Source organism: Leucoraja erinacea, chromosome 28 (assembly GCF_028641065.1).
Source record: "Leucoraja erinacea ecotype New England chromosome 28, Leri_hhj_1, whole genome shotgun sequence".
NCBI lineage: Eukaryota > Metazoa > Chordata > Chondrichthyes > Rajiformes > Rajidae > Leucoraja > Leucoraja erinaceus.
Window position 1 is genome coordinate 23,614,035 of NC_073404.1, and position 12,823 is coordinate 23,626,857.

General features: G+C 45.2%; 1 protein-coding gene across 1 annotated transcript in view; it reads right to left on the bottom strand.

Annotated features, from left to right (window-relative positions):
• auts2a (activator of transcription and developmental regulator AUTS2 a) overlaps window positions 1-12,823 on the bottom strand; it is a 946,702-nt gene that overhangs the window by 48,711 nt on the left and 885,168 nt on the right. The window contains exons 10-12 of the mRNA XM_055657423.1: window positions 3,171-3,837; window positions 1,324-1,577; window positions 425-639 (exon numbers count right to left, since the gene is read on the bottom strand). Coding sequence (XP_055513398.1) covers window positions 425-639; window positions 1,324-1,577; window positions 3,171-3,837 — 1,136 coding nt within the window. The remainder of the gene's footprint in view (window positions 1-424; window positions 640-1,323; window positions 1,578-3,170; window positions 3,838-12,823) is intronic.

The following is a 12,823-nucleotide window of genomic DNA, read 5'->3' on the forward strand; positions in this document are numbered from 1 at the left end:
AACATTCTGCCCTCTGAGGTACTCAAGCAACTGCTGCTGCAGATCTGGCCTGATGTTCAAACCCATTAATCCAAGGGTTGGACGATTGTGATCAGTGCAAGTCCAAATACCCGATATTCATTCAGAATTGACGAGGAGCACTTACGAGCGCACAGTTCATTGCTCCTCAACCTTAAATTTAAAACAATATATTTGAAGAAAGCTGAGAAGGGGGAGCTCATTATCAATCACTCTTATTATTGCCACAGAAACAACGTTTTCATGCCGGCTAATAATTGCGTAGATAATGGTTGTCGCAAACAGACTTGGGTCTGCAGGCAATAAACAGTGATGGTGTCTCACAAGGAGCACAGGCATGAGTGAAGCAAGAGGAATGGGTTTGTGGTTGTCTACTTATCCTCACATTTCTGCCTTGGGTACGCACCATGGGCGGTGCCGGTGTTGGCATGATGGCCGTCGGCGGGATGGCGTGCGGAAATGGCGCAAACGTGTGCTGGTGGGTGTGCTGGTGGGTGTGCTGGTGCTGGTGCTGGTGGAACTCCGCCCGCATGTAGGGTGGTGGTCCCAGCGAAGCCCCCCGGTCAGCACTCTGCGAGGCCAAAAACCTGGTGTTCAGCTCCTGCCGCAGAAGTTCTTGCTCTGCGGGAGACAGAGAGAGAGAGACACTGTGAAGAGCCACGCACTGTCCAGTCCAGTTCAGTTTACTGTCACGTGAACCGGGTGTACATTGGAAAGCTTTTCAGTCAGCAGAAAGACAACGCACAATTACAATCTATCCATTTACAGTGTGCAGATACATGATAAGGGAACAACGTCTAGTGCAAGGTAAAGCCAAGCAGAGTACCGATCAAGATAAGACACAAAATGCTGGAGTAACTCAGCGGGACAGGCGGCGTCTCTGGAGAGAAGGAATGGGTGATGTTTCGGGTTGAGACGGTTCTTCAGTCTGAAAGGCCGCCCATTCCTTCGCTCCAGAGATGCTGCCTGTCCCACTGAGTTACACCAGCATTTTGTGTCTATCTTTGATTTAAACCAGCATCTGCAGTTCTTTCCTACACACAAAGTCCGATCAAGGATAGTCATCAAAGAGGTGTAGATGGTAGTTCTGGTTGTGGTGGGCACAATGCCATAGCAAGAAAGCACAGAGGCCTCTTGCTTATTATGAACCCCAATCAATTAGTGCTCCAAACACCATCATTAAAGCAAAAATACAACCAACAAAGAAGTAACTCCTTGAAGAGAGTCAAGTATGTTTCATTGTCAAGTGTATTGGCTAGGGGGGCAAACTGCAGAAGGGGGACTGCCAGGAAGAATGCCACTTACCAGAATACCCAGTGCCGGCAGGATGCCCTTGAACCTGAAGTGCACTTGATGTCAGCGGAGGGGGTGGTGGCAGGGCCGTGTGAGGGGCAAACATGGTGGGGTGGTGCGAGTGGTTGGCAGGCTGCAGACTCGGAGTGAAGGTGTGGGACGTATTGTGGGCCCCCAGGGGCAAGGAGAAGCTGGGAGCGGGCGGATGATGGGCGACGTGCACAGGGGGCGCTTGAGGCTTGACTGGAGTGCTGCTTCTGCTGCTGCTGAGGAAAGAGGCAGAGGGACAGAAAGCACAAATAACATCAATAAACAAATACCACGGGCCGTGTCCACATAGCCCCTGACTCCTGCACAGGTCACACTGCCATTTAAATTAGAGTCATGCAGAGTCACAGGTTCTTACAGCGTCGAACCCATCTTGCCCATCCCGGCCAGCATGTCCCATCCACACAAGTCCCACCTGCCTGCATGTGGCCAATATCCCACTAGTTTTTAGTTTTAGAGATACAACATGGTAACAGGCCCAATGTAAATTGTCACTGGGTTGTGTAGGATAATGTTAATGTGCGGGGATCGCTGGTCGGCACAGACTCGGTGGGCCGAAGGGCCTGTTTCCGCACTGTATCTCTAAAATATAAACATAAACATAGAAAATAGGTGCAGCAGTAGGCCATTCGGCCCTTCGAGCCAGCACTGGCATTCAATGTGATCATGGCTGATCATCCACAATGAGTACCCCATTCCTGCCTTCTCCCCATATCCCTTGTTTCCTCTAGCCCTAAGAGCTCTATCCAACTCTCCTTTGAATGCATCCAGTGAATCGGCCTCCGCTGCCTTCTGAGGCAGAGAGTTCCACAAATTCACAACTCTCCGGGTGAAATAGTTTTTCCTCATCTCAGTCCTAAATGGCCTACCCCCTTTTTCTTAAACTGTGGCCCCTGGTTCTGGACTCCCCCAACATCGGGAACATGTTTCCTGTCTCTAGCGTGTCCAAGCCCTTAATAATTAAAAAAAAATAAAAAAAAACTCTCATAAGGTCATAAAAAATTAAGCCATTCGGTCCATCAAGTCTACTCCGACATTCAAACATGGCTGATCTATCTCTCCCTCCTAACTCCATTCTCCTGCCTTCTCCCCATAACCTCTGACACCTGCACTAATCAGGAATCTATCTATCTCTGCCTCAAAAATATCCACTGACTTGGTCTCCGTAGCCTTCTGTGGCAACTCATTCTGCACATTCACCACCCTCTGACTAAAGAAATTTGGTCCTGGTGAATATATTCTAAAGCTGCCGGTGAGCCGTGCATGGCAGCAGAATCTCCCCGACAAGCCATGGCCAAACACCAACAGCAGGCTTGGACAACCTGTCGCGCAACTGGGAACCCGCCCAAAATCATCCGAGGTCTGTCTCCTGCTCAACCCCCAACGTTTTTTACATCATATCCTGTATATAGCTGAGATAAAACAATTCTCCCATGTGCCTCATGTACGAACATATCGAATATGAATGCCTCACGGCTGATTATTCAGACAGCACCTAATGCTGAATTCATACAGACGCTGAGTATAAAGGGAATGGGAGTTTGCAATGAGGACATTCGCTTGCTGGAGCTTTTCTGGTGTGTCGGCATTTCGCTCGCATCTTCAGCACACACACACACACACACACACAAGCACACACACACACACAAACACACACACTCACAGCACACACACACACACACCATTACACACACACACTCACACACATACACACTCTCGCTCACACACACACACACACACACACACACACACACACACACACACACACACACACACACACACAAAGAATTACAACAATTTCAAAGACTCACCTTATGCTATTCAGGCTCAGGCTGCTGCTGTAGACTGACAGAGATTGCGGGAGGTTGCGAGATGTTGGTCGAGATGGAAGCTGAGCCTGAAGGAGTGGCTGGGCTGGAGATGGCGGCTGAGGGTGAGGGTGAGGGTGAGACTGATGCTGGGGAGTGTGGGGCTGGTGCTGGGGGGTTTGATGCTGGACCTGGGCTGGGGGCTGAGGTCGGGATTGGGGCTGAGGTTGGGGTTGTGGGACGGGCACAGACTGGGTCGGCAGGAGGGGCTGCGATGGATGGTGAGGCTGGGAAGAGAGGAGCGGCAGGGAAGGGAGGAGGGTCTGGGACGGAAGGAGGGGCTGCGACTGGGTTTGGCCGAGGGCTGGAGCCTGGGATGGCGCTGAGGCCTTCGGCTGAGAGTGGGGCAGAATCAGTGCCAGCTGAGTCTGCACTGGAAGTGGGGAGCAGTGTTTTATTTGGGACTGTGGTTGCGGTAGTGGTTGGGGTTGGGATTGGCTCTGAGCCTGGGGAGCAGGCTCCTTGGCCACAGCAAGCACAAGCAGATGGTCTTTGGATCCTTCCTGGCTTTTCTCCTGGCTCCGTTCTAACCCTGATATCTTGTGGGCATTCGGTCCTCGTGCTTCTCGGGTGTCATTTGTTGTTAGTGCACTGACACTGAAGTGAGTAACTGTGGATAGAATAGAACAATAACAGTAAGATGGAGAAACAAAGAACTGCAGATGCTGGTTAATGCACAAAGTGCTGGAGTAACTTGATAGGTCATGTCTGGAGAACACAGATAGGTGATGTCTTGGGTCGAGACCCTGATTTAGACTGACGAAGTCTACAGAAAGACTGAAGACTCTTATTCTGTGGAGATGCTGCCTGACTTCCTGAGTTAAGGGCCTGTTCCACTTCCCCGAGTTACTCACGAATTCTCCCGAGTTTTCCCCTTGATTCAAACTCGGAGAATTACGGTAATAGCCAGCCGTAGGTACTCGGGGCTATTTTTTATTTTTTTATTTTTTTTACTCGTGGACATTTTTCAACAAGTTGAAAAAACGTCCCGACTTACCTGATGCCCTGAGTACCTACGCAGCTGGCATTACGAGCCGCTACTATATATCTACGGACTCCTACGGCCTCGCTACGGACATTCTCCGAGTTTGAATCAAGGGGAAAAATCGGGAGAATTCGTGAGTAACTCGGGAAAGTGGGACAGGGACGAAACTATTCTTTTGTGAAAAAGATAGATAGTTCTTTTCAATAACATCTTTACAGTAATAAGCCATGTAGTGACACAAACTATAATCAAAAAGACACAGACTACAAACAAAACTAAAACGATTGAATGAATTCATAGAGTATAAGGTCATAAGGAATAGGAGTGGAATTAGGCCATCAGCCCATCAAGTCTACTCCGCCATTCAATCATGGCTCGTCTTCCAAACCCCATTCTCCTGCCTTCGCCCCATAACCCCTGACACCTGTACAAATCAAGAATATATCTATCTCTGACTTAAAAATATCCACTGATGGCCTCCACAGCCTTCTGTGGCAAAGAATTCCACAGATTCACCACCCTCTGACTAAAGAAATTCCTCCTCATCTCCTTCCTAAAATAAATTCCTTTAATTCTGAGACTCCTGAGAAAATCATTTAAGTCTGAGACTCTCCCACAAGAGGAAACATCCTGTCCACATCCACTCTATCCAAGCCTTTCACTATTCTGTATGTTTCAATGAGGTCCCCCCTAATTCTTCTAAACTCGAGCGTGTACATGCCCAGTGCTGACAAACGCAAATGAGTATGAATATAAAATGAATGGGAGTCTAAAATTAGTAGGTTAGGTTGCTGGAGCAACAGAAAACAGAAAAGAATATATGTACAGACACCATGAAGTTTAATGTGGATAAATGTGAGGTATCCATGCTGACTCGGACCGATCCTGTTACTGCAATCCAAATGTGCCGCTATTTCATCTTTTATAATTGACTCCAGCATCTTCCCCTCCACTGATGTCAGGCTAACTGGTCTATAATTCCCTGTTTTCTCTCTCCTGCCTTTCTTAAAAAGTGGGATAACATTAGCTACCCTCCAATCCAGAGGAATTGATCCTGAATCTATAGAACACTGGAAAATTATCACCAATGCATCTTTAGAGATCTCTAGACTTTAGAGATACAGCATGGAAACAGACCTTCCGGCCTGCCGAGCCAAGGTAACTAGCGATTACCCTTTGATTCCACCCTCTCCCTTGAGCCTCACATCCGCAATGTCATTAAAACCTCCTTCTTTCACCTCCGCAACATCGCCAAAATCAGACCCTCTCTCACACCTCCCGCTGCTGAAAGACTCATCCATGCCTTCATCTCCCCGACTGGACTACTGCAACTCACTTCTCCTTGGCATCAGCTCCACCTACATCAACCGACTCCAACTGGTCCAGAACGCAGCCACCCGACTCATCACCCACACCAAATCCTGGCATCACATCACTCCAGTCCTCAAACAACTTCACTGGCTTCCCATCTCCCACCAGATCACCTACAAAATCTTGGTCCTCACCTACAAAGCCCTCCACCATCTGGCCCCCCCATATCACATTGACCTCCTCTCCCCCTACCAACCCTCACGGTCCCTCAGATCCACATCAGCCAGTCTCCTCTCCATCCACAAGTCCAACCTCCGCACTTTTGGGGAGAGAGCCTTCTCCAGGGCAGCTCCCAGGCTCTGGAACTCCCTCCCCCAACTGATCCGCAATTCCGTGTCCCTCACCATCTTCCAGTCCCACCTCAAGACCCATCTCTTCACCTCTGCCTATCCTTAGCCCCACGTCCCCCTCCCTTTTCATCTGTGCTTGAATTGCCTCATATTGTGTTTTGAATTGAATTCTGTCTTTAATTTGTGTACTAGTCATGTCTCTACTATTTATTTCATTCCGCATACATGTTTTTCCTCTACTTGCTAAATTTTTGTAAGGTGTCCTTGAGACTCTTGAAAGGCGCACATAAATAAAATGTGTTATTATTATTATTATTATTATTATTATTACCCCATGCACTAACACTATCCTACATATTAGGGACAATTTTACTAGTCAATTAACCTACAATCCTGTGCGTCTTTGGAGTCTGGTAGGAAACCGGAGCTCCCGGAGAAAACCCACGCAGGTCACGGGGAGTTTGTATAAACTCTGTACAGACAGCACCCTTAGTCAGGATCAAACGTGTGTCTATGGAGCCCTGATTACTGATTCTCTGTGCTGAAGTAGTTGGAGCCTCACTGGTCATGGTTATTCACAGAAAGAAGAAGGTTGGCCTATGGCAGCATCCCTGTCCCGCTCAAAATGCTGGCAACTCAACAAACCTGAACAGTGACAAGCACATCGGAACAGTCCCTGATACCTTAAGCAAGTATACTGCACGCAAGTTTACTGGAGCAACTAACGAACCATCAAAATCAAGCTTGTATGTTGTACATAAGATGACCATGAAAGTAGGTTGCACGATCAAAGTGCGTTCAAAGGCTACACAGCATCAATGTTCTCAATCACAGACACACCCTCCTCAAGACCAATGGCCCAAAGTCCATGCTGACAACGTTAATGGGCCACAAAAACACATAGAAACATGGAGAATAGGTGCAGGAGCAGGCTATTTGCACCTTTGAGCCAGCACAGCCATTCAATATGATCATGGATGATCATCCAAAATCAGTACCACATTCCTGCTTTTTCCCCATATCCCTTGATTCTGGGTCCTTCTGGGCTTGTTTGCTTGCAAATATCATAAGCCAGTGCTTGTCAAAGGTATAGCCAGCGGCATTTGGAAGCATCAAGGCCAGAGACAAAACAGCAACTAGGAACTGCCTTTGGGCTAGGCATTTTTGTTACTAGTTTATTTAACATGTACGTCTTCTTCAGATTTTACTCCTCTATTTCCTCCCCAGATTCCTCCCAGACTAAGAGATCAGGCAATTTACTTAATATTGCAAACGTCTGGTCTACACTAAATTGAAGACAGTATTGGAATGCATAGTCATTATTTTAGGAGGAATGTTGCTCAATACAACAATTCAAGGGCTCACAGGCAGAGTCAATGGTTAGAGTCATGTAGTCTTAAGGGCCAGTCCAACATGGGCGACCTAATCCGCGAGTTCTGGCGGGTTTGCCCTCGACTCATACTTGCAGCATGGTCGACACGAGGTTGTAGGAGGTCTTCGCAACTCTCCTTCATGCTCGACAGTAGTCTCCGTGTACTCGAGGCCTCAGCTAGGTCGCGGCGTTTTTTTCAATATTTTTTCAATGCCCGCAAGTAAAAAAAGGTCGCCATGGAAAATATCGATACTTTTTTTACTCGTAAGTTTAGTTGTAGGGAATCGAGGGTAGTCGAAGGTAGTCGTAGATAGTCTTCATCATAGTCGGAGGGAGGTCAAAGGACATTGAAGGAGGTCGTCTTCACTCTCCACTATTCGGTGTCCAATTTTCCCGAAGTTAGTCGTAGCTAGTCGAAGCTGGTCTTCTACATAGTCGAAGCTGGTCTTCTACATAGTCGAAAACATGTCATTTTTTCAAACTCTTCTAAACTCTCCAATTAGGTCGCCCAAGTGGGACAGCCCCTTTAGAGTCATACAGCATGGAAACAGGCCCCTTTGTCGCAACTTGCCCATGCCAACCAAATTGCCCATCAACACTAGTCCCACCAACATGCGTTTGGCTCATATCCCTCTAAAACTATCCTATCTAGGCTCCTGTCCAAATATCCGTTAAATCTTTTTATAATACCTGCCCCAACTACCTCCTCTGGCAGCTCGCTCCATATACACACCACTCTGTGTGTGAAACTGTTGCCCCTCAGGATCATATTAAATGTATCCTCTCTCACCTTAAACCTACAGTATGTCCTCTAGTTCTCCACTCCCCCATTCTGGGTAAAAGACAGTGCATTCAAAACCATACAGGACTTGATCACCACCATGTCAGCTTACAATCTGTGGAGTCATGAGTTCTGAGAAGGGAAAGATGCTTTTTTTTTTAAGGTGCAAAACATTAAGAGAGAGGACAGAAAAATACTAAGAATCTTAGAATCTTCCAGCAGGCCTGTGATATTTGGAGACAAGTTTCATAAGTTCATGAAAATTGTAATTCTAAATTATAGATGAGCAAGTATTTTAATTTAATCATTTGTTGAAGTTCTAAAAGTTTTCTGGGTGCCATGACAGAAGGAGTGTATTCACACAAACTTCAAATTTGTACAAAATCTCGCGCTAGACTGAGCTTTCTATCCTGTTTATGGAATTTTCTAACAGCTGACATTGTTACCATTCAGAACAATCCCAGAGTGAGGAAGATTGGCTTTGGGTTCTCGTTTAATTCAAAATTGAATTACATTCTCATTCCACTTTAATGCTTCTCGCTTCACAATAGTTCTTGGTTCTTGGTCCTCCAAAATATTCCAAATGGAATTTAAACTGGAGGTGGCGGAAGGTGGACTTAAGCAAAAAAGGATTCTTGGAGAAGAAGAGCTACCTTAAATTCAGTTGCATCAGGTTGAGTAATTATGGTCGGGTGAAGACTATTACATGCTTTAATTGTGCGGGGGAAGAATGAATTGCTGGACACATCTGTCTTGGTAGCTGGTATCTCAAATTGGGTCGAATGCCCTAATTTGCTTCTATTAGGTTTGGGTTTGGTGTAGGTTTGGTAATCTATGTCGAGCTGACTATTTGACATTTTGTAAAAACCCAAACGGTGAGCTTTACACTTAACGAAACCTCCACGAAATGGACATACGTCGATGGTGTACTGATATTAGCTTTACAAGTCATCATGGTGGCGCAGCGGTAGAGTTGCTGCCTTACAGCGCCAGAAACCCGGGTTCGATCCTGACCACGGGTACTGTTTGTATGGAGTTCGTACGTTCTCCCCATGACCTGCATAGACTTTCTCCGGGTGCTCCGGTTTCCTCCCACACTCCAGAGAGCTACAGATTTGTCGTTTAATTGGCATCGATAAAAAATTATAAATTGCCCCTCGTGTGCAGGATAGTGTTAATGTGCGGCGTGATTGCTGGTGGGCACAGACTGGTTGGGCTGAAGGGCCTATTTCCGCACTGTATCTCTAAAGGTCATTTTTCTGACTTTAGGATTAATTTTCCGATCATTAATTCAATAAAATAGGATGCAACTTGAGAGTTAAGTTTGCCTTCCCAGAACTACATTGTACCTGCACAATAGACAATAGGTGCAGGAGTAGGCCATTTGGCCCTTCGAGCCAGCACCGCCATTCAATGTGATGCACAGCACCATGCTCATGCATATGACCATTAACTCAACTTGACTTTCTTTGATCGAAAGGGCTCGGAACTTAATGCAGGGTAACTTGGGGGAAAAAGATTCTTCAACCTTTTACGACTGGAGAGTGTGTTTCCCCCAGAGGTTAAAACTAAAGATCCAGCTGATTTTTCTTTAGCTTGTTTCATGTTTGGGCAATGTGCAGCAATGTGCAGTCCCAGTTTTCCAGCTAGCAATATTCTGACTACAAAAGTACCTTTTCTCTGCCGATGAAATACGACTATAAAAGCAATTGGTAGTGACAGGCCTGTTAAATACAACACTAAATACAACACTACCCCTAAGCTAGAGTGACAAACTTTTAAAACCAGTTATTCTAAAATTATGAAGTGATGCATCGTATGTTCAACTTAATTAGGCCTCAAGGGTTAGAAAATGACATGTAATGCGTTTTTAGTATCCCAAAAGAGTTCATTTGAATAAATATAATGCACATTTAATATCCCGGAAGAATCAATTTGTCAGCTTTCTGACTCAGAAGGCAAAATATGCAAATTAGCCTTATGTTAAGAAGGCCTTTACTTTCATTTTCAATAAAGTGCCCCTTTGGTTGGTTAATGGCACATTACGCATCAGAGCAAATCAAAGTTTGCAGCTGTCTAAACAGCTTGGGCTACAGGGAAAGCCACTATATGATGTGCTAAGTGGCAGATTTGCTGCAGAGCAGAGTACAGCATCTTCTTTCATTCGAGAAAAGCCGCTTTGGTCCAGAAGGAGGCACTGTCCATTCCTCTTTGGGACACGGTTCAGCCAGAAGTTGCTATCCCTTCGAGGGATCAGTGGACATGGATTGGTCTAGAAGTTAGATTTTGCCAAATTTTGGGAATGCAAACTCAATTTGCCTTAACTAAATTTGGGGGTTATCAAAAAAATATCAAGAAATTGGACATGAAGAAGGGTCTCGACCCAAAACGTCACCTATTCCTTCGCTCCATAGATGCTGCCTCACCCACTGAGTTTCTCCAGCATTTTTGTCTACCTAAGAAATTGGACATTGTCATTTTGGAAGGACCCAAGTAATTTGGTCCGATGAAGTGTCCTGACCTGAAAGTAAAGGAAAGACTGTTTAGGTCACTGGATGGTGAGGAAGGTGGTACAGCACTCTCGTTTGTGTGGCAAATGCTGCAAGAAGTGGAGTGGTCGGTAGAAGAGGGAGAATAATCAAGGAGATTGGGACTAGGGGAAAAGAAGTGTTCGGCACGGACTTGTAGAGCCGAGATGGCCTGTTTCCGTGCTGTAATTGTTATATGGTTATTTGAGTGGCAGAGGGAAGTATAATGTGTTAATCGTGGGCTATTGGGATAGCAGAGGATGTTTGCTCTTTATAAACCATAAGGAGTTAAAAAGCTTGGAAGAGGAAGAGAAGGCATGAGACTAGCAAATAAAATTATCGACTCGGTCAAACCTCCCACATGGTATTCTTCAATTCAGCATTCAGTCAAGAAATGCTAACAGGCCCACGGTGCCAGCTCCTATCAATATGCAATATTTTTACGATCAAACCGCAAGTATTCATGAGCCAGTCTGTCAACATAAACATGGTTAACATGCTTTCCTTCACAGGTCCTTCATACTAAAAGTACAGATATCTCACATTCTTCAATCCACAACGGTTCAAGCAGAGCGTTGGCCAACAAAAACCAGCACTGTTAACTCCAAAAATAAACACTAACCTACAGCAGTCTGTCACTTGACTCACTCTCGAGAACCAAACTTTACAAATACTCGTGGCGTTTGGCTAACACAAGTCAACCAAGCGTACAACGTCTTTTGGATTTCTTCACTGTTGTTCTAAGGGAACATGTTACCATTGTTCTGCATCCGAAGTGAAATACGATAACGGCGATCTAACCCATATTGATGCCTTAACGATGGCTCCCATTAATGCCACAAAAGTCCCGGGGGGAAGTTAGTTGGGATATTCTCAACTCTGCTTTTTAGGTCGAGCAGTCTTCAGTAAAACACTGACCACAAATTGACAAACCCACAAATTGACAAACAAATTCACTGAAGAGACCAAAGCACAGACTCTAGTTACACAGTGGAGGAAAGAACTGCAGATGCTGGTTCAAACTGAAGATGGACACAAAAAGCTGGAGTAACTCAGCGGGCCAGGCAGCATCAGAGGGTAGGAATGGGTGATTTTTTTGTGTCAAGAGCCTTCTTCAGACCTCTCGACCCGAAACGTCACACATTCCTTCTCTCCAGAGATGCTATTTCTTATGACCTTCTGAGCACGCAAACAAAAACTTTTCACTGTACCTCGGTACACGTGACAATAATAAACTAAATTACTCATTAGATTCAAGTGGATGGAGCAGTATTCTGTACACTTCAGGATGTGCCTGACCAAGAAATATTTAGTGTTGTCAATGAATTCCTAATATCTGGGTAAAAAAAGACATCAGTATTTTGTCAGTAATTTCCCTCGCTCATTAGTCTTATTCCCTGTGTTGCGCTCATCCATGAGTGTTGCTTAGTAATACTTTGGAGGCCTGTGAAAATAAAATGATCTTCGTGGATGCATCTGTAAAGATCCTATACTGTCACTACTGAGGCATTGCTCATAATTACTGCTTCACATCTGCCCATATTTGCCATTTTACTTTAGATTCGTTAGTTATTGTCACGTGTACCGAGGTACAGTTAAAATGCTTTTGGTGTCGTGCTACCCAGTCAAACAAAATGAATGCAATCAAGCCGTCCATGGTGCACGGATAAAGGATAACGTGTACAACATTTAATAATAATAATAATAATAATAAATACTTTATTGATCCCCTCAGGGAAATTCATTTAGCGCAAAAGTATAACATTGAAGTCCAATTAAAGAAAGTTCAAAGGTCTCCAATGAGGTAGATGGGAGGTCATGTCCACACTCTAGCTCAGTGGTTCCCAACCTTTTTTTGGCCATGCCCCACCTAATCATCTCTAAAATCCCGATGCCCCCCCCCCCCCACATGTGGTGATATATAGTTCTTATCATTTAAAAAGTGAACTCCGTTTCAGCTGAAGAAGCTTAAAACGCCAATACCTTGGTTGTAATAACTACACAATAAAGACCTTTTTTACCCAAAAAAAATTATTTACTCAAAATAACATCTGAAACATAAACTACATATGTTTACCTGATGGAAAATCCTAAAAAATAAAAATCGAAAATTTGGACCCAGACCTCCTCAGTCGCGCTCAATTGCCCCCCTTAAAAATCAAATTGCCCCCCTGTGGGGCGTACGCCCCACGTTGGGAACCACTGCTCTAGCTGATGAGAGTTGCCTGATATTCTTTGCCTTATCTCATTTCGTGATAGAATATGAAAG